Raw genomic sequence first — 21,816 nt, forward strand, 5'->3', positions numbered from 1 at the left:
TGTATACGTTCATGGCATCATTTGTGTACACACTACAGTTTAGTGTGTGTTCAGTGTGCTCCATGTGCTGTTTTTGTTTGTTTATTTGTTATTTGTTTGTTTGTTTTAGCATTGTACATACAATGTCAGCCCCAATTCAGACGTACTGTTTCTTTCAATTAGTTAATCTATATTTTTCACAAGCCTCTTTTGATGCAAAAAGATATCTTAAAACTGAATAAATTCACACATCAGCACAAATGAAAGGTGTGAATATTACCTTTCTTGCCGGGATGGTTCCCCCCCCCCCCACAGTGATGTTTCAGTGGGTGTGTACCACAGCAGAGCATCTGCTCTGAGTAAAACTTGGTTGAATACCACCAAATAATAATGATGTGATCAGTGCAATTAATTGTGATTTTGTCATTTCAGTTTCTGGTTGCAGAATTTGAAGGTTTAAAATATCGGAGATGTAGAAAAACATTGTTTATATAGTACAATTGAAGTACATGGCCTCTTACAAAAGAAAAAAAAAGAAAAAAAGAATACTGTATCTGTGCATTTTCCTAATGACCACAATTTATTATTACAGTACAGTGGTGCCTCGCAAGACGAAATTAATTCATTCTGCGAGTTTTTGTCGTCTTGTGAGCTTTTTCGTCTTGCGAAGCACCGCTGTGTATTGACGGTTTCCCATAGGAATGCATTGGCGGTATTTTTAAAAAAGGCGCAAGACGTTACGTCTTGCGAAGCAAGCCCATAGGGAAATCCGTCTTGCAAAGCAACTCAGAAAACGAAAAACTCTTTCGTCTTGCGAGTTTTTCGTCTTCCGAGGCATTCGTCTTGCGAGGTACCACTGTACTCTGAAGTTGACTACCCTTAATGCAAAAATTTGTATCTTCCCCCTTTGCGTGCGTGAATGTACTGTGTCTAATAGAAAGTACACAACACTTGGCATTTAACTTTTTATTGACTTGTGCACACGCACACACACACACATCCTTAGGTGCTTCCGAAAGACCAAGTCCTTGCTGGGAAACAATGACCATGGTGGGGATATGAGACAAATCTGTTTCCACCTCCTAGGTAGCTGTGTTGAGAGATGCTGTAGCTGAGCTGTAGTCGTACTGCACTTGGGGCAGAAACTGCTTGCTTTTTTATAGGAGTGACATAAATTAGGTCATTGCTAACTTCAAGTATCAGTTTCTCATGTTGTTGAGGGAAGAGAGTGTGTGTAACTAATATAGCACTATTACAGCTCATATCATGGGATGCCGTAGAGTACTGGTCTTCAGTTGGTGGGTCACAGCAGCAGGAGGGCTACTGCCATGCAAGTATGTGGTAAAAGATTAAGAAATGGGTTCCTAAATGCATGTCCTGGTTGAAAGTGGGTTCGAGGTCTGGAAACGTTGAATATACCTGCTGTTGACAATGGATAGAAGAACTACATTTCAGGACGAACATTTCTAACAGGTCGAGGGACAATGTTCGCTAACTGAAAGGCGGTTGTTTCATCTACCTAGTTTGCATGTCCTCCCCTTTGTGGGAGGATTATCAGGCTAAATATGTTATAGAAACATTTGGCACAGCTAAACTGAGATGTAAATTGCTGCGTAGTACAAACCTAAGGACTCTACTTACCCTACGGTGAAGCAATCATCAAACTCTTCCATATGGCGCAGTCGATGCTAATAATTGCGGTGGTCTTAGCACATGATTAGGCCTGTCTGTAACATTTCTTGGCCACCCAAGGCTTATATGGATTCTAGAAAGGTTTGGAATGTCTCTTTCACGTGTGTGTAAGGTAGCATGTTGATCCATATCAAGAATAAGTGATACCATAAAGAAAGGTGATATCTTTTTATTGGACAAATTTCTGAAGTTCAAGAGGGTCCCATTAAAAAGAAGAAGAAGAGTCGGCATCTTTTTGGCCATTATACATTTCACATTTTCCGATGCCTCCTTCAGGACGGATGGCATCACCTTGAACACTTATACTGGTTAATCCAGAGCAGTTTCAGAGCACACCATACATTTCCATGGAAATTTATTATCTCGAAAAAGTTGTCCCCAACTTCAGAGGCCGGCCACAGTTAGCCTCTAGCGAATCACCTTTGCCTGCTGACACTGATTTAGAAATAGGCTTGCAGCTATATGGTGGCAGGTGTGCCCTTTCTGCAGCAACCAGGCAAAAATGAAAAGAAAAGGTGATTTGTACACATAAGCTCAGTGAATACAGGAAACACTTCGAGAATTGAATGGGTCATAGCCCTTTGAGCAATTACTTTAGGGTGGCTCCACATAATTCCATTGGATTCTTCGGGGCGGGGGGGGGGTATTTAGAGGAGCCCATGTGTTTTCTAGGTGTCACCAACTTGCAATTATTCAAGGAAATGTATTTTAAAGTATTAAAAATTGTTTAGATGTCTGCTGGTAGTTTGTCTTCTTTGTGGAAGATTTCGTTAGGTGTTGGCTGCTTAATTGTTTAATAGTTCTTAGCTGAAAGTGCATTCCTGCCAAGTTCTTGTTATAAGAGCTTTAGGAAAGAAGAGCCAGAAATGATAGCGATCCTGCTTATGAGCAGCCTTTCCCCCTACCGTGTCTTAAACAGGAATGATTCACTCCATGGAGAAAACTGTACACCACCACTACCAGCAGTAACAACAATGAAAGAGAAAGAGAGAGATAAAGACATGATGTGGTGAGCAAAAACCCCACATAATCCAGAACCACCCCAGAGATAATAATAATAATAATAATAATAATAATATGAGAAAGCTAAAGCCCATTAGGGCTAGTTGAATAGATAGGGGAGCGTGTGGAATTTGGATGCCTTGTGAAGGGAAGGCCGCATTCTTCTATCCGACTATCAAGCAAGTTGTTCCGTAATTAAAGGCAGCTTTGAAGCAACGTTGTCAGGGGGTGGTTTGAAGGGAGGGGAAGAGCATCTCCCCAGTCTTCTTCCTGTAACAAGAAGGAAGAAACACAGGCTGCCTCTGAACCTTCATATGCTGCCAAAAATTTCCAACAAAGAGCATGTTTGTGAGAGGTTTTTTTTTTTTAAAAAAAGAAAACAAAAACGTGTACCCCATCAAGAGAAAGACAGACATACTGGCTGGCTAGGTACGCAATCATCAAACCACTTACACCAAAGTATCCCTCTGAAATCCGTGAGCCCATTCCTAGGACGAATGGTATAAGAACAGCAGCAGTTAGGTGCATGTTTAGTCATGTAGATTTGAGCATGTGTCTGTATTGGAAACACTGTGTGTGTGTATATGTGTGCACACTGATACACACATGCGTTATACTTCTATGCTTATACCCCAAATACTGAATGTACTTCATATTGTGTTGTGTAAGCCGTGTTGATAAAAATGTAGAGCGGGATATAATTTATTAATAAAAATAAAAATAATAAAAATAAATTATTTAAATAATCGCCACCACAAGATGAAAATACTCGGACCAGTATTTTCATCTCTGTTTTACTGATGGTGAGCTGAGTCTGAGTCACAGCAATTCGCCTAAGACAACTCTGAAGCTGTGTCTTGAACAGAAGGCATCTTTGCTTATAGTTTATGCTCTTATCCATCATGCTGCAGCTGCTAGATGAATGTGAATAAGTAACATCCAATATGTGCATAATGTGTGCATTACTGGGGTAAAATGGGAACTACTCAGAGAAAATAGCTAAAGTCAGAAAAGGCTTGCTTCTCCTTAGACCATATATGGTTTACGTAAAGATTCTCTACAGAAAAAAACGGTACAGGTGAAGAACGTGCCCATTACTTTGAAGGGTGCAGACAGACATACACATAGTGTGTGCTATTTGGTGTGCTGGGTAGGGTTCCAATCTACTGCTGTCGTACTGTATCTCAGATATAACAGACATTTTTAAAGAAACTTTTTTTTTCAAGAGGGCGGACTTAAACACTGGTGTTTTTTTTTAAAAAAAGATTTCTCCTGGCCCCGAGTTTGTGTCTGAGCGTGTTCATACGCATATGAAGAAGACAGCATAGGTGATAAGAGAGCTACATTTTGCCAGTCCTGAAAACAAAGTCAACATTTCTGGGCACATTCCTGATTATCAAGACAAGAAGGATAAGCATCACAACTTGAAACGGGCATTTCTGTGCTTAGAAAATCTGTTTCACGCCAATTCTGAATCCTAAATTATCTGGGTAACATCCCCACCTTTTCATCCTGTGAACTCTTCCATTCTTAATGTATTTCTAAACACAGATTGCATAATACAGTGAAGTCATCATCAGTGATATGGAGAACAGGAAAATAGGAGGACACACACACAATTTATGTGTGAAGTCTTTTTCATGAACCTGGAGCTGTTTCTGATGCAAACATTTGTGATCTTTGTTGAATCTGGGAGGCTTGCTGTGCAATCCTAGGCATATTTACTCTGAAGAAAGTTCCAGTATGTCTAGTGGGGTTTGCTTTAAAGTAAGTGTGCGTCGGATTGCAGCCTTAGATTCTGATTACTACAGCTCTCATTTGAACTGTACTGAATCTTGATAGAGATTGTAGCAATTTTCAAGGATGGTAGAATTAGAATATCTCTCCAAAAAGAAGTAGTGGAACAAAGCATGCACGATCCGAGATAAGTGAATATCAGTGCAGCAAATGCCTCATCATGGAAATGAGAGCAAACTTGGATTTAAAAAATAGATTAGACTATAAATATCAACATAGGGACATGCCACTTGAAAATTCTTATTTAAGTTGAAACCTAGACAGCTGCTGTTCATATACCACATCAACCTCCCTAAGGCGACAACTCAGTCTCATATGCCAAAGGAGCATCAACACATCTCAAAGGCTACAATATTCTTTTTAAGCTACACCAACTGGAAAGTCACTACAACAGTTCTTTTGCTGGATGAGGATCAGGGAAGGATTTTTGGGAGCTGTAAAATGATAGAAATAGCTACTGTGGGACAGGCACACACAGCTCCTATTTCGGGGACTTGATTGTTTCAAGGCAGTACTTCAGCCTCTGCTGATCCCCAGGTATCAACTTTGTGGACAGGTATCATTGCAGAGATGTGGGTGGCGCTGTGGTCTAAACCACTGAGCCTTGGGCTTGCAGATCAAAAGGTCGGCGGTTCAAATTCCCTCAACATGGTGAGCTCCCGTTGCTCGGTCCCAGCTCCTGCCAACCTAGCAGTTTGAAAGCATGCCAAAAGTACAAGTAGATTAATAGGTACCACTCTGGCAGGAAGGTAAATGGTGTTTCTGTGCACTGCTCTGGTGTCAGTGTTCCATTGCGCTAGAAGCGGCTTAGTCATGCTGGCCACATGACCCAGAAAAACTGTTTGTGGAAGCGGACAAACGCCAGCTGCCTCGGCCTGTAAAGCGAGATAAGCGCCGCAACCCCAGAGTCGTCGGCAACTGGACTTAATGGTCGGGGGTCCCTTTACCTTTTTTATCATTGCAGAGCAGCTGAGTGAGGTTGTGGCGGCTAGAATACCAGAAGCTGCTTTGTGGAGGTATGCAGAGGCTGAGAAGAAAGGGAAACACATGCTGGGAAACTGGCTTGAGCTCCGATTCATGCATCAGGAACACTGATTGCGGAATGACCCAACACCAATACTCTTCCTGACTCCGCTGCAGACAGCGGAACAGCAAACTCGCCTATCTACTGTGCACGCTATGTGATATGCAAACTTGGATGAATAGTAACTTCTCCCACTGCTGGTTTAGAAGATTGGGGCAAACTACCTAATAGGTAACACAAGGCAGAGGAGAATTCCCACACCTGCTTGCACCGCACAGCTTTCTGTGCTTAATGTATGTATGATTTCAAGGGTTGGTCTGTCTGACTACCTGAAAAAAAGCTATCTGCAAGTGAGCTCTCGCTAGAAATGGGCACACATCTGCTGTGTATGTCTCTGCCTTACGTTGTGAGTACATTGGGCTTTCGTAGGGCATATCTGCTGTCAGGTTGAGACATACCTGCCTTGGATAAACTTCGGCATTAAAAAATGGGATATAAATTATTTAAGTAAACTACAAAATCCCTACATGGAATCAGCATCCATACAGGAAATTCTACAACCCTGATAGGTGAATCATAGCACATGTAGAAATGACTGCATGCAGGCATTGTGTGTACAAGCTGAAGCACAACTGACTGCCAACTATGGCTTCTTAGGGCACATAGGATCATGCATCATACTTCAGAAATAGGATCTGAATTACACTTCTCTGTGGGCATTTGGTGATGTGTAAAATGGTGCCATGAAAGCCTGAACATTACTATAAAGGCTTTTGCATATTTTCCTATATTGCCTGTTAAAGTAGCTAGTCTGGTTCCGTCCAAATGTTTTAGACTACAACTTCCACCATAGTCATGCTGGCAGGGGCTGATTGGAGTTGTGGTCCAAAACATCTGGAAAGAACCCAGCTGACGAAGGTTGTCTTGTGTCATTAACACGTGCAGCCATAAAACAAAGAGCTGTGCTATGCAATCTTATCTATCCTTACTCTGATTTTTTTTTTTTGTTTTGTTTTTTTGTATTTAACAAAATCGATATGCTGCTTGATTGTAGGTGAAAACTCTAAGTGGTCTATAATAAATTATTTCAAAACAAGTCCTGTTGTATTAAATGGTCAGCATATGTAGGATTGAAACCTTAACAGGGGAAATGATTGTTTTCTGTTGCAGGCCCAAATACATCGCATGACCCACCAATGTGTGGCAGGGCTCGATGCTGGGACATATTAAGTAAAAAAAAAAAAAAGTGTATAAAAGTGATCCAGAATATGAGTTGAGGAACATTGCCCTCACCACTGAATAACTGCAGACAGTTTCTATATCTACCTTGAACAAATGCATAATTAACTTATGGAATCTGCTGTCGCAATATGTAGTGATGATCTCTGGCTTAGACAGCTTTCCTATACAGGATAAGACTGTCAACAGTTTCAACAGCTATTAGTTAAATGGAACATTCCTGTTCAGAGCCAGTATACCTCTGAAAAATACCATTTGCAGGCACCTAGCAACAGTAACAGTTTGGGTTTTGGGGTGGAGAGGGGGATGGCAATTCTGGAAGTATCTGTCTGGTCCATGCTGCAAAGAGGATGCTTGCCTTGCTGAACCCTTGGTCCAATCCAGCACAGATTTTTCTCTTGTTGTTAAGGGGGTGGGGAGCTTTCAGATTCAAGAATATTTCTAGATATAAATGAGACCCAGTTTGAAAGAAAGAAAAAGGAAAAGGCACTGCATTGCGAAGGCTTCCACTGGAAGACTTTGGCCCAGATTCTAACACCCACTGCAGAAAGCTCTATGGATGAAAATCAGAAGAGATCTGTTTTGAAAACGAATATACCTTCTAGCCAATGTCACGATTTCGAATTACAAATGTGTGGGAATGCAAAGTCGAAAACAAAAAGAAGCTAAGAACTACTACATCTCTGAAAGCATTTTGAATTTGGACTTAAAAACAAAACAAAACCAACCTTTGACCTTGCTGGCTGTCTTTTAAAATTATACCAGATTTATAGGCAATTCAAATGAAACCAAAGGACTGAACCAATATCCTGCCCCGCTGCAATGTGAACTATGGAGGATGCATATGGCCTTAAAACAACAACAGAAATCCCTGATCTGTTCCAGATCTGTGGAGAGAAGCAAGAAATAAACAAGAGAAGGTGATGACGGGAGGGAGACGCTCTCCCCCCCCCCCCCTCTTCTTTTTTAAAACCACCTCATGTTTCTTCTCCTTTTAACCTTTCTGCTACAGGCTGGCTTCAGACATGAGCGGGCTTGTCTTGAAAAGCGATTATTCAAACCGACATATCCTAATCGGCAAGTTTATTTCCGAACTGGACAAGGCGCGGGAGGTTAGACGCCTGGATATATATATATTCTCTCCCCCCGCCCTCTCGGCCGCTGCCTCTGTTTGTTACCGCAAGTTACGCTCGTGTCCGCTGTGGGGCGCCCGAGTTCCACTCTTTTATTTCCCTGCAGTTAAGGAAGAGAAGAGCGCTCCCAGAACAGATGCTGTAGTGAAGGGAAAGAGGGGAGGGGGGCGTGAATCAAAAGGATGGGGAGGGGGGTGGGGAGAAAGAGGGCAGGGACGGGGTGGTGGTGGGGGAGGGAAGAGAGGCTTTATTCTCTAATACACTCGCTGGGGAGACTTTGTTACAAAACAGATTCATGCGAGAAGGGCAGGCGGGCTGTGTTGTACAATGAACTCCCCAGGGAAGGATAAATCCAGGGACGCAGAGAATGGTTATGGCAGAGAGGGGCATTTGGCTGGCTCAAAGCCTCCCACCCGCCCCTTCCTCCCGCCCTCGTCCTTTCCAGGCGCTCTCCCGCTCGCGATTCTGTTGGAGGAATATTTGATCTCCTCTGGAAAGTAGCCGCCAGACGGGCAAGCCACCCCAGCCGAATTCTCCCTTCCCTGCAACCCGGGGCCTCGCCTTGGCCGTCCTCTTCCCCTCGGCTGGGCTGCAGCGACTTCTACAAGGCCATCCCGCCCACCGCCCCCTTTTCCCTGGCGCTGGAAGCCTCTGGATCCCTTTCAGCGCAAACCCTCCCCTCTGTCTCCCTCCGCTCCCTCTCTTTGTGGGCCCGGTGGGATGAATGGGGAGGGTGGGGGGTGGACCAGAAGCTGAGAGCCTGTGGCTTGAGCTTCTCAAACCGTGGAGGGTCCACCTGGCTTTCAAAGCAACCCAGAGCTGCAGAATCAACCCCAAGCAGGCCCGAGCAAGCTTGAAAGGGAGTTCTCAGAGAACTCAAGGCTCCAGCCGCCTCCACACGCCTTCTCCTCCTCAGCCAAAGCCTCACAAAGGAGCTTAGGCGGGTGGTTTTTCCTGGTGTGCATTAAACACACGCACACACTCACACTCACGGCCGTTTATCCCTCACCTTTAGGTACAATCAGCGAAAGTGGGGGGTGTCAGTTTTTCATTAGGCTTCCCAGCTGATGGAAGGGATGGGGGTGAGGGGGTGGGCACGCTTGTAAGACACATGAGCAACTGGGTGATCTGCAAAAGTCAATCAGGAACTCTCTCCCTTTGCTCCACTGTAGAGAGGCGATGTATTAAGGGACAGAGAGTTAGCTAAAGTCTGGGTATGAGAAACACATCTACAAGATCGTTGCAAATCCACAGTTTTAAGAACTGTTGGAAGCACAAGCGGGCTAAGGAGAACATTTTTACTCGCCTAACCGCAAGCGCTTCTTTCAGGCAAGTTCCCCCAAGGTGGAGGTGGATGTAAGAATCAGCCGGATTTCCCAGGAAAAAGACAGACGAACACAGAAGGAAAGAATGTTTCTGCTGAATGAGAAGTATAAGCTTCGCAACAGTCCTGTTTTAAGAGAACCCTGTATTCGGCTGGTTAGTTAGACAACAAATTCATGCCTCTTCCGCAAAGACATTTTTCAATGCTGCTCATTTAAAAAAGAAAAAACAGGGAAAGAGGGAGTATTTTAAAAAATGTAAAATCTCTTTCCCAGACTCGGCTGTTGGCTTTTTTTGTGGGGGGCGGGGGAGGCAGGGGCAGGGAGAAGTCTCAAACAGGATTAAGAATTTAATTATAAGTCCCCTATAGATGTAACACGTTTGATGAACTGATATCAGATAATAATCACATTCATTTCAAGCTTATGAAACAGATTTCCAGAAATATATATACTTAAGATAGCTCTTTCTAAAGTGAGCGTTACAATAGCTGAGAGGAAAGGAGAGAACATGGGGAGGGGAGCAGGTAGTAGAAGCTGCAGATTGTTGGTCTGGAGGTTGGTTGAAATAATAATAATAATAATAATAATAATAATAATAATAATAATAGTGCAGAGGGATGGGACACGCACATACTATCTCTCTTGAGACTAGGCTCCGTATCCTTAAACATTCTACTGTATTCTGATGTCTCCTAAGGTTCTTTATGAATTTGGCCCATAATGTGATGCATTTTGAAGGCGTAAATGGAAGGAGTGAGAGAACCTGCTCACAGAGAGCGGTTTTCTTTTTTTCCAAAAGGACTAGCACGAATCCATGCCTCCTCAAATCAAATCGAAACCATTGCAATGCCCTAATTAGAGTAATTAGAATAATAAGGCTGCCTATATGTGGTAAGACAATGTGTACAAACAACTTTATTTAATGTATACTGCTAATCAGCGGTGCGTGCGTGCTTGAATGCTTTAGTGTAATAAAACTCACCCTCGTCCGCCCAAACAATCAAATACAAATTAGTTTAATGATTGTGCCTGCTTGAATGTCTTCGAAATCCACAGGCGGAGGGAAATAAATAGCACCATCCTTGTTTGTGCGTCTCCCCTACTGACCAAGGAGCTGGTGCCTCCGTGGACTTGGCAGTGAATGACTGGAGGAGCCATGAATGAAGCGAGCAGGGACGGGCAATTAATGAATGAGACGGGCTGCCGAAAACTTTCGCTTAGAAGTTCCTTGGGCCGGCTAGACTTGGAAACCAAGCCTGGAGGGAGGGGAGAGGCTGGGCCAGAATGGGTCTGTTCTCTTGGCGGGGGCGCGAGGAGGATAAAAGAAAGCTCTGCAATCGGGTGCACACTTTCTGGGGAGTAAGTGCCACTGAATAACATGGGACTGGCTTCGCAGTAAACTGGCAACAAGACCAGACTCGACCGTCGAGTCACTGGCAGGCGGACGTTGCATTAGGAATTTAGGAGACAATTTCTTTCCGGCCACAAAAGCCCAGCGATGCCTACACTTGTTTCTCCCTTGGTCCTAGATCCTGGCAACCAGTGGGCGCCCCCCACTCTCCTTCGCATGATTCAGTGCAGTTTTAGATCTAGCCAGTTCCTCGGGGTTGGCGCAAAAGCAGTGACAAGGGCGACAACACGGATATCGCGCACATTCTTGGCGCTCAAGACTGCAATCCTAAGCATACCTACTCGACAGTAAGGACCAGTGGCCCAAAACGCATTAATTAAAACATGGCGTGATTTTTAAGTTGGTCCTCTGTATTCACCCAGCGAGACCTATAACTCCCACCCCTTTTGCTGGTATCCTGCTAAATCCAGCAGTCAAGGCAAAGTATTTGGATGTCTACCACCCAAAAATGGATTCAGAGGAGTAGCAATTCAAAGAGTATTTACTTAGCAGTCCTGTCCGTAAGAATCCACGAGAGTCGCTTTCTAGTAGAATTCCAAATCCCACATTAGAATTCCAAATCCCACATTTATTACGTTAATAATTTTACTTCCCAATAAGTTTATGGGTCCAGGCGTCAGTTTTAACAGCTTTGCAGAAAAGTGTTCTGAAAGTATTTTTGGAAGACCCATTTCCACTCGTCTAGTCTTCATTGACTGACATTCAAGTTAAATTCGAAAGATATTTGCTTGGTACTACTAACTAGAGACATTAAGGTGCCTGTGGTAGTCTCATACACAAGAGCAGAGGTGTTTTGTTTATTGGCGATGCCATTAATAAACTCGTTGGGAGCTCAACAACGTCTTCCCTGTTCAGAACTGCCAGTTAGCCTACGATGAGGAACTAGTTTCAAGACAGTATTCAAAAACTATTCCCACGCGGGAGAAAGAAAGGAGGCCACGACATTTTAAGAGGTCCTCTTTAGAGATCTCCTTCACGATCCTTTCAGCTATTCCGCTTTTCTTTTCTTTTTTTAAAGCATAATTTCTTTGCTCACTTATTTCTCCCTATGGTTTTATGTTTCAGCTTTTCGCTTTGGCAAAACACATTACTCAAATGTGGCACCATATGAAGCTAGCTAAAACTCCAGATATTAGACACGCATTTGCTGAAAGAAATTCCCTTTGCAATTCAATGGTTTGTTGTTGCTCCCCCCCCCCATTGCAAGTGGAGAACAGGGTGTCAGATGATAAAATATAACCATTCTGAAAGACCTAGGAGTTCCGTAAGGATAGGTGAATCCTGCAAGGATGCCAATATAAGCAGAAGAAGCTGTTGCAAATCGACCTTTATCGTTCTAAGATACCCAGAGTGTATGGAAATCACCATGGTTTGCTGATTTGTGGCCGAGCCAGCACTGAGCTGGAATGTAACATAACAAATAAACGGCCAATAGACTTTAATGTTATTTACACTAATATTCCAGTTCTAAATTAGACAGAAATTCCATTGATTTAAAAAACCCTTTCTTTTCCAGCTGTGGCTTCGATCCAAGCCCTGTTTACTGTAATGGGACTTTCTCTGAAAAAGTGGGTTGAATCGCCAGTTACATTAATAGGAATTTAATTTTTTAACGGTTTCTTGATACTTAAGTATCAAGCATATTTTTTAAAATCATATAAAGAATAAGCTGTCAAGCTTAAGTATTTTTTTAAAAAGTGTGCTACAGACAGGGTGATTGTGGGTTTTTAAACATAAACATCTGCACACGTGTGTGTGTGTGTGTGTGTGTGTGTATTCGACCTTCAAGCTGGTTCACAAGCAGCCGAGTGCTATTCTGCTAGCGTTTGATCCAGCTGCTTAATTCTGTCTGAAGCATATTATTCTCTCAACTGTATCAACTCTCACCACAGAACTTTGTTTCCAATAAAAATGTGCTTTGCAGCACGATCCTACGCATGTTTATTTGTAAATGACTCCTACTGAGTTCAGTGAGATTTATTTCATTCATGGGATTTTAAATCCTGCATCTTAAACCTGAATTTCATAGAATTTGCATGTGATTGTAGTATTTCTGCCCGATACTATGCATTTTCCCTAGAAGTAATTCCCTACTGCGTTCAATGGGGCTTACACTCAAGTAAGGAGTGTAGTCTTAAAAATTCGAACACAATCTAGGGATTGAGAAACAAACTAAAATGCGGCCATTGTTACCTGCCCAGGAATGAGAAGCCTCTATCTTCCTCAAGCCTGCATTTAATTGCAAATTATGTTCATTTCCAGTGCAATCCTAAGGGTTTTATTTTTTTATTTAATTATTAGATTTATATACCGCCCTTCATCCAAGATCTCAGGGCGCTTCACACGAAGTAGGACCTATTGATCTCAATGGGACTTATATCCAGAAAAATATGGATTTGACTGCAGCCTTTATACTGAAATGCCAAGGCATTCTCCTTGCCTGGGTGATTTGTCATCGCTTGAGACATAATTACAGTATCCTGTTTAAAACCTTAAAATAAAAATATAAAATTCTGCATTCATAAAGGATATTTTACAAATAAGTTGTTTTCTCCAGTAATATGCAGTTAACTTACTGTTGTATGGTACACATAATGTAGCATACACACCTGCTAACTCTCAGTTATCACTTTCGTTAACGCTTTGGTGTCTGCCACATTTGACAAGTGAAAGTTACACCCGTTCACTTCCTGCAATCTTTCCCAGTTTCAAGATCCGTATCTATACCGCGTAACCTTTCTACTTTTACCAGGTGGGCAAAAGGCTGCAATCCTAAGCATACCTACCAGGAAGTAAAACCCTGGAGCTCTGTGGGTCCTACTTCCAAAGAAGCAAGTCTAAGATCCGAGCGGGGCGGGGAATTGTATTGAAAGACACTGAATAAAGTTTAAGAAAAGAGGCGGGTTTCTATTTGCCCGTGAGATGGCCTTTCTGTTCTCTTGTATTCAGAGAGGTCAGAGCAAATCCAATAGGATTTAGCTGAAAAATTCAAGTCAGGCTAGGAAGTTTAGAAACGGTGAGCCGTTTTTGTTGTTGTTGTTGTTGTTGTTGTTGTTGTTGTTATTCTAAAGCTGTGCCAAATTATTGCCAATATTCTTGCCTTCCAGGATTGATAGGTAAGTCAGAACCAGCAAATGGGAGAGAGGGCAGGAGGCAAGCAGCGGTAAGCGCCCGCGTTGCTTTCGACTCCGGATCGCAAGCAAATGAAGTGGGAGTATTTTTGACGGCAAGGAAGCTGAAATCCGCATGGAATGACAAGCAAGCAAATTGGCTTAATTAGTTTGTGGATCGAGGTGGTCAGTAGTCAGAAACAGGCTGCCTCCATACAAAGGCCTCGTGGGGGAAAAAACCCTTTCTTTAAAAAAAATAATCAGCAACGTTTACATATGCATTTATCACATGGCCCAGAAAATGTAAACATCAACCGTGGAACTTAGAGAAAGAAAGGAAGGAAGGAAGGAAAGAAAGAAAGACCATCTTGACGGAAAAGTTTCTCATTTGAACAACTAAAAACACTAGAATAAAAGAAACACTGGGAGAACATCTCCCTTTTTCTGCTATCCAAAAGAAAAGAAAGCAAAATATAAATACATCTCTTGTTCGCCACTACTCCTAGCACCTCCTTATTAGGCAAGGCATTGAAGCCAAACTGAAGCTCCGTCGAAGAATGAATCGATTTTCAACTATTATTGTTTGTAGAAAAGATTGTTATCACTGCAACTTCCCCATGCCTCTCTTTATTCAGATAAACTCTCTTCCTCTCTCTCAAGCCACTTTTGAAATTAGGATTTCAATGCCAAACACTGGGCCTTCTCGTCCACAGTTTGATACCAGATCTAACATCCTCGCGTCTCTGTCAATTCCTGCAAGAGATGAGGGCATGGCCTTATTTTGCTATTGTCTAGAGATGCTCAGAAGCTGTTCAGAAGCGTCGCTCACACCTTGACTAGCACCCAATACTTCCCACCGCTCTCCTGGTATTTATTGCTATTACTGGGACACCAGCTCCTCTTTCCACAAAACCTTGGTGACAGTCTTTTAGGAGGGGAGAGGGGAGCACAAAAGCAGAAAGTAACAACAGGACTTCCCTTGTTGACAGTTAATACAAGGTGACGGTGAAAGGGAACCTCGACGGTACCTGACCAGTTTCCTTCTCCTCGATTAAAGATATGCCCCTCAATATCCCTAATGCTAAATCCTTGGTTGAAGCGCCCTGGATGAGCTCCTCTCCCAAAGTAGTTTCTCTCTGTCCCAACGCTGTAACCATCACCCAGCAGTTCTATCAATATAGGCAGGAGGCTCAAATTCTTTAGCGGGGGAGGAAGGGAAAGGCTTCTTTCCAAACTAATCCTCCTTTCAGATATGAAAGCCAGGCGCTCAACTAAAAATCACACCTGGCCCAACCAAGCGTCGCGCACGTGATCCCACCACCACTCCAAACGCGCACACAAACTCGGGTGGCGCGCGCTCGCAGGGGGAAGAAGCAAAAGATTCCATTTCCAAGACCATTGAAATGTCCTGCAGAGGGCAGATGCTGCCCAGCTTTCCACTCCTCAAACAACCCCCCCCTCCACTATTAAAAAAAAATACAGACAATTCAGCGAGCTATTGACCAAGGGACATTCAATCTATACCCAGCTTAAACATTTTACCCATCAGCATATCTGCGGTCACAGAACACTCCTTCTTTCTGTCACTTCGTTTCCAGACTATTGATAAGATCATTTAGCTGAATCTGTTTGGGACGCGTGTAATATTGACTAGGAGTTAGAAAAGATGATTAAATCTAATAAGCCTGGAAACTATCGTTAAAAGGGGAAAGGCGGTGGTGGGAAGACTTAGGGCGGAGTGGCTGTGGCGTTGGTGGAGTTTTCTTCCAGAAACGCAAGAAACTAGGCAAGAAGGTGTTAGTATCCAAAACATGCTAACGCTGAAGATGCCATTCCCAGGAAATGGGCTATTGACGGGGATAGCGCCCAGTAACCTAGTCATGTCCACAAGGACCTAAACCGAAGCTCCGCAGAAATGTATAGCGGGATTATAGCCGCCCCCTGTAATGTTGTTCGTGTGCACACACTTTAGCAATCTGAACCACACCCAGCTTGGGCGAAAGCAATTTGATTTGAGCTGGCGTGCAATCTATCCAGTCTATGCATTGCTTAGTTGGAAAGTCCAGGGTCCATTGGAACTAAACTTCCACTTCCTGTATTCACTTTCCTGAGGGTAAAGTTCCATTGATTTCAAAGGAACTCACCTCCAAGAGACAACCTTCAGGGCCGCGGGTCCAGTTAGATTATAGCACTTCAGCTGAGCTGTTCCTCAGTTGGGGATCTGGCTGCATCTCTATTGTAGAACCTACATTGCAGCGTAGCGATTACTTCAAAAAAATAGTTTATTTGTTACTTGAAAGAACGAAAGCGTCGCATAGCCCACGGAAGCCTTTCAAATGTCTAAAGAAGAACTGGCAGTCTACCTGACAAAACTTTGATTTGGAAGGAGACAAAATGCACATGGCTAAGCAAGACTGACTAAGGAAGTCCAAGATAAACAACCGCATGTTTAGCGTCAAAAGAGCTTGATTAAAAATAGTAACAATGCCCTGTTCCTTTAAAAACACTTAGGCGTTAGGCTGCAGTTATCCATCCACCGGTTATCCCGTGGCGATAGTGCTGCAGTGAATCCCATGGACTGCAATGGGAAATCAACGAGCCTACTCTAGAGAAAGTGGTTTGCCCTTCAACTTAATATAGTCTTGGTGGTTTGAATGGAACTTTTTACTGCCAATAAGTGTGAGAGCTTATGATCGCAGCCCAAAGCGGCACACGCTACATCGAAAACCCCCGCCCAGCGATTGACAATGAGAACATGTAGATGCTTAGATTTTGTGTAGCCTCCAACCAGCTATATATTTCTTCGCACACGCCTTCCAAGAGAAACTGGTTCCCAGAGCATCAAAATATACACACTGCGGTGGCTTCCAGCATTAAAGGCCGAACCTTGGAAAGACAATTGTGCCTACCTAACAGTGTTCCTTCCCGGCCCACATTCCTCCTGCACTCTACCAGCTGCCAGAATTATACCAGCGAAATCTGTCAATAGATTAGGCATACATTTTATTCCAAAATGTCATGGAGTAAGAAGGAAGGACAGAGAATGCAAGGCAATAGAAAGGCTAGATTCTATTTCTTCCCACATATTTCCCATTTCCAAAGAACTATGTCGCCACTCTCAGTACTATTTCTTTTTTTTTAAAAAAAAAGGGAAATAAAAGATATGCCAATAACTCGAACAAACTATAAAGGTCTTGTGTATTTCTGTTTTATGTAGATAATAAAATATTACTTTAACATAAATATATAAGGATCTCTGCGCTTTTATTTTTCCCCACAAGCACATCCAAATGTACCAAAAAACAAAGTATTTCTTTAAAGAGACCGAACAAAAAAAAATATTACATCCCATATAGATTTTGTTTGCTTGTTCACCTACTCATTTAAAGCTACAGAAAAAACAGTTTCCAGAACCTGTTTGCTTTAAAAGAAATAAATATACATTGAGGCAGCCCACTTAAAAATGATATGAAAATATTTCCCTGGGTAGCATTAAAAAAAAAGAAAAAAGAAAAATAGACAAAGAAAACATTTAAACTATTTCTGCATTTCAAAGGACAAATATTAAACATATATACAGAGTGGTAAGGTTTGTGTGGTAACTTTCTTTTAAAATTTTAAGTAAACTTATTGGAGGGTTTAGAGGATCTGCTTCCCCCAAACTCCTTCTTTTGACCTTACCCAGATATTAATAAGTGTCACTGCCCCCCCATTTTGCCACTTCCACTGCCCCAACCTGAATATTTTTAAAGAAGTTTGTCCCCATACAATAATCAACAGCAGCTCAATACCATTAAAGAGAAACCAGTGTCCATATAGTTTTTTTAAGGGGGGGGGGCACTGTTGCAAAAATAGAATAAAGGCCCAATGAATAGGCTTCTCAGAAAGCTGTATTTGTCTTCTCAAGGGGAAGTGGGGAGGGGAAAAAAAATCTGATGCCAGACACTGGCGCTTAGAAAAACAGTTGAAGAATATAGTATTATTAAATCCCACCTACTTCCTCCAATGTTTATCTGCAAGTTTCTCTGAGAGAATATTTCATTGGCCTCAGAATTCTCAAACACTCCACTAGGCAAACTTTGTAAATATTATTTTTTAAAAAGTTATACAGACCACCCCCTTTTTGTGCTGAGTAGATGTTTCAAAATATGAATATGTCACTCTCACAGTTTCATGGGTTACTCCCTCCCCCTTTGCCCCAATATAGAATATAATATACAATTTCAACTTCCCCTTCCTGTCTTCCCTCTCTAGAGCCTTTTTGCTTTTTGGAAAGTTAACCATTTTCTACCAAGCAAAATGCAGCTATTAAATGACTAACACAAAGGGGACAGGAAAAAGACAAATTGAAAAATGGCATTTTGGTTGCTTTGTTTTCCCTTCATTTGGCTCCCTTTGGAGAAAAGAGAAAAGGCCGACAAAGTTAAACCGGTCCTTTTCATGCCACATGTTATGCTGAAGTCTCAAGAAAGGACGTGGGATGGATCTAAAATGTGAGAATAAACCTTAAAGAGAAATTCACCCAGCTGCATGTGGCCACAACTCCCACATACTGACCACTGAAAACCAAGTACAGTACTTGGATTTTTAAAGCAATCCCCATAGAAACATTTACTTGGAAATAAGTCCCATTGATTACAATGGGGGAAATCCTGGCTACCTTCTTAGACTTAACTTCACTGATTTCAGTGGGTTTAATCGTTGCTTTAAATTCCTCCACTCTCTTGTCCAGAGCGTACTTCATACAATCCCACATCTTTGCTGAAGTAAGTTGGAAACCTCCCATTGAGATGAATGGGACTGCAGTTCTTAGACCGCTTACATTCAATCCTGATTTTTTCAGCACATGATGTGAAAGCAAGTCCCACCTAAAGTGGGTGTCACTCTGGAACTGAGTGTTACCTTCTCCCAAATGGAAATGATGCATCTCAAGATCACAGCCCAGAGCTGCAACCTTGAGCACCTTTGCCTAGATCAGTGGAACTTACTTCCAAGTGACGATCTTAAGGATCAGAATGAATGTTCTTGAGCTGAATTTCTACCCCCACCCCATTCCAAATTTAAAAGCAGATGTCAGCATAGGGCAGGGCAGCGCTGGACAAGACATACAGAGAACTTTCTGTACAGGATCTGTGGAGCTAAGCATTAGTCTCTCTTTCTCTCTCTTTCTCCCATCTGACACTCCACCCCCCCCCAAAAAAAAACTTGGTAGTTTCTTTCAAAGTGCCACTTTCTGCTGGAAAAGCATGAATGGGTGTCCCCCCCCCCTCACACACACTTATAATCTTATTTCTGCGTGTTTCTAATTTTTCACGTCCCTTCCCCTAATCCTGCCCCCTTCTCCGTTTCACTCACTCACTCATTCACACACACAAACACCTACCTTGCCTTGCATCTGGGGGTGAAATACATATCCACAGCCACATTTCTCTGTGTGGGAAGTGGCAGTTCTTTCTTCCCCCACCTCCTTCTCGTCTCTGTCCTTTTCTTAACGCTTCCCCTCAAGATCTACTTAACCCTAAGGAGAGCCCAGCTTCCCCCACTCCGGAGGTTAATGATGGCAGAAAAAGCAAATTAAACATGACCTCCTCCGAAGGCTGACTCCAAAACTTCGCGTCCAACAACACAAAGAGGAAAGGCAAAGGCTTACACGGATTTTTGTACATTGTCCCACCGCTGGCCAGCAAACACATACACACAGGGAGCAAAATGCAAGTCACCTCCAGACAGAGGCAGGAAAGGGAGAGATCTGTAAACTTCTGTTTCCTTGCAGTGCAAATTCAGACGGTTTACTCTCTTTCTCTCTCACTCTCTCTCTCTCTTTACAAGAACGGCATAACCCTTCTAATGACACCTGCCTACCACATTTGCCTTTGTATCCGCGCCCCCCACCCCCAGCCAAAGCAACCAAACCTAAAGCGCGCTGCAGAGCATCAAAGCATCATCTTCCCTGCTTTCCTTCTAGGCGCCTTTGGCGAAGACCCCACGAAGTATTTAACGGGCAAGGCCCCCTGCTACAAAAGGCCGGCCGGCTTTCGCCTATACCCAGAGGGGGGAAGGTTTTGTGCAGCGCCTTGCAATGGGGCGTCTCTCTTATCTGCCTGCGCCTGGATGCAAGGAAGAGAGAGAGTGAGAGAGAGAGAAAGAGAGAGAGAGAGCGGGGGAGAGGTGGAAGGGGCCAACATGCACTCGCTTCTCTGACACACACATCCATATACTCACTGCACTTCATTGCCTGGTTACTCGCCTGTAAAGGTCAGAAACACACCATTCATTACACACTTTGCTACCGTTTCAAGGATAGTTCAGTGCATTCGCCTTCCTTCCTTTTTTTTGTTTTGTCTGCTTTTTTTTTTTAAAGGGGAATAGGGAGAAAACAATCGAAAGAGTTGGAGGAGTAAGGGGTTCGAGGGAAGGGGCCAGGCTCGGCCCCCCCAGTTCCCCCCTGCTCCTCCTCCCCCGCCGACGGCGGAGTTCACTGCACAGGAGTCTGTACCCCGTGGTGTGGCGGCGGCGTGTCCCTGCTGGCCCCATACACGTCCTCGGCTCCCGGCAGAGTCCCTCCCGGGGGAGTCATGCGTTTCTCTTTCTGTCTCCTGTTACAAAACCACACGCGGACCACCTCTTTCTCGAGCTGGAGGCTGTCCGCCAGCGAGGTGATCTCCTGGGCGGAAGGCTTGGGGCACTTGAGGAAATGGCTCTCGAGGGCGCCCTTGACGCTCACCTCGATGGAGGTGCGCTTTTTCCGCTTGCGCCCCTGCGCCGCGATCTTGTCTATGCTGGTGGGGCTGCCCGACGACGAGTCCGCCTCCTCCAGCCACTTGTTCAACAAAGGCTTCAACTTGCACATGTTCTTGAAGCTCAGCTGCAGGGCCTCGAACCTGCAGATCGTCGTCTGCGAGAAGACGTTGCCGTAGAGCGTGCCCAAGGCCAAGCCCACGTCCGCTTGGGTAAATCCCAGTTTGATCCGCCGCTGCTTGAACTGCTTGGCGAACTGCTCCAGGTCGTCCGAGGTCGGCGTGTCCTCGTCCGAGTGCGCCTCGTGGTGGTGGTGCGGGTGGTGGTGCTGCTGCTGCTGCTGCTGTTGCCCGTGCGGGTGCTGCTGCGGCTGCTGCTGCTGGGGGAGGTGGTCGGGGTGGTGAGGGGGCTGCTGCTGCTGCTGCGGCTCCTCGTGGGCGTCCCGCAGGCCGTGGTGGTGCATGCCCGGCTGCCCGGAGCCCAGCATGCCGTTGACCGTGAAGCCCGGCGGCTGCGAGTACAGGAGCCCGCCCTGGCCGCCGCCGTTGGACGCGGCCATGCCGGGCGGCAGGTGAGCCGCGCCGCCAGTCCTCCACGCCACGGCCGCGGCCACGGCGGCGTGGTGGCTCCCGGCGTGGTGCACCAGGTGCGGCGGTCTGCCTTGCTGCTGCTGCTGCTGCTGCTGGTGATGCTGCTGCTGCAGCTCGTCCCCCCGGCCGCTGGCCTGCACCACCGAGGGCTTGATGTCCTGCTGGCCCAGCGGGCTGGTGGACCAGGGCGAGTCCCCTCCGCCGCCGCCGCCGCCGCCTCCTCCGCCGCCGCCTCCCCCTCCGCCGCCGCCGTGGGACAGCGCCGTGATCCACTGGTGAGCGTGGCTGAGCGGGTGCCCGTTGCTCTGCAGCGCGTAGTCCGCCTGCACCAGCGCCTGGGCGTCCCTGTAGCCGGCGCCCGGCTGCATGCTCCCCGGCGGCTCGGCGTGCACCATGGGCGAGCTGGAGGTGAGCAGGCTGTAGTGGTTAGACGCTGTGGTCGCCATGACTCTCCGAGCCGGACTGAGGGCTCCGCTTAAAGGAGCCGCGCATTTGACAGCTACTTTTTCGCCTCGGGCTCCTCTCGCCGCTCGCTTCCCCCGCAAGTCCGCTTGGCAGAGCCCACTGCAAAGGCACGCGTCCCCGCTCCTCCCTCCCTCCGGCCCCCATTGGCTCCCTGCGCTTTGATTTACGTGGAGACCTCTAGCAACCGGCGCAGGGGGAGCCTCCCATTGGCCCCGGCCCTGGCGCTGACACCACGCCCCCCGCACAGCCTCCCTCTCGCTCGCTTTGTAATCAAACTCGGAGCAGGGAGAGAGGGAAGGAAGGAAGGAAGG

General features: G+C 44.9%; 1 protein-coding gene across 4 annotated transcripts; it reads right to left on the minus strand.

Moving 5' to 3' along the window:
• Positions 1-1,824: 1,824 nt before the first annotated feature.
• POU3F2 (POU class 3 homeobox 2) lies at positions 1,825-21,602 on the minus strand. 4 transcript variants are annotated; one of them, XM_083433565.1, is made up of 2 exons: positions 20,437-21,602; positions 1,825-2,943 (listed from the first exon to the last, which is right to left on the minus strand). In XM_083433565.1, the coding sequence occupies exons 1-2, from the start codon at positions 21,484-21,486 to the stop codon at positions 2,869-2,871; spliced, it is 1,125 nt and encodes a 374-aa protein (XP_083289691.1). In that variant the 5' UTR covers positions 21,487-21,602; the 3' UTR covers positions 1,825-2,868. The 4 variants fall into 4 exon arrangements, with proteins under 4 accessions (XP_083289691.1, XP_083289692.1, XP_083289690.1 ...); XM_083433566.1 differs by having other exon boundaries at positions 1,825-5,497; XM_083433564.1 differs by having other exon boundaries at positions 20,209-21,602.
• Positions 21,603-21,816: the final 214 nt, after the last annotated feature.

Source organism: Podarcis tiliguerta (genome assembly GCF_965153285.1).
Source record: "Podarcis tiliguerta genome assembly, chromosome: 3".
Taxonomy (NCBI): Eukaryota; Metazoa; Chordata; class Lepidosauria; order Squamata; family Lacertidae; genus Podarcis; species Podarcis tiliguerta.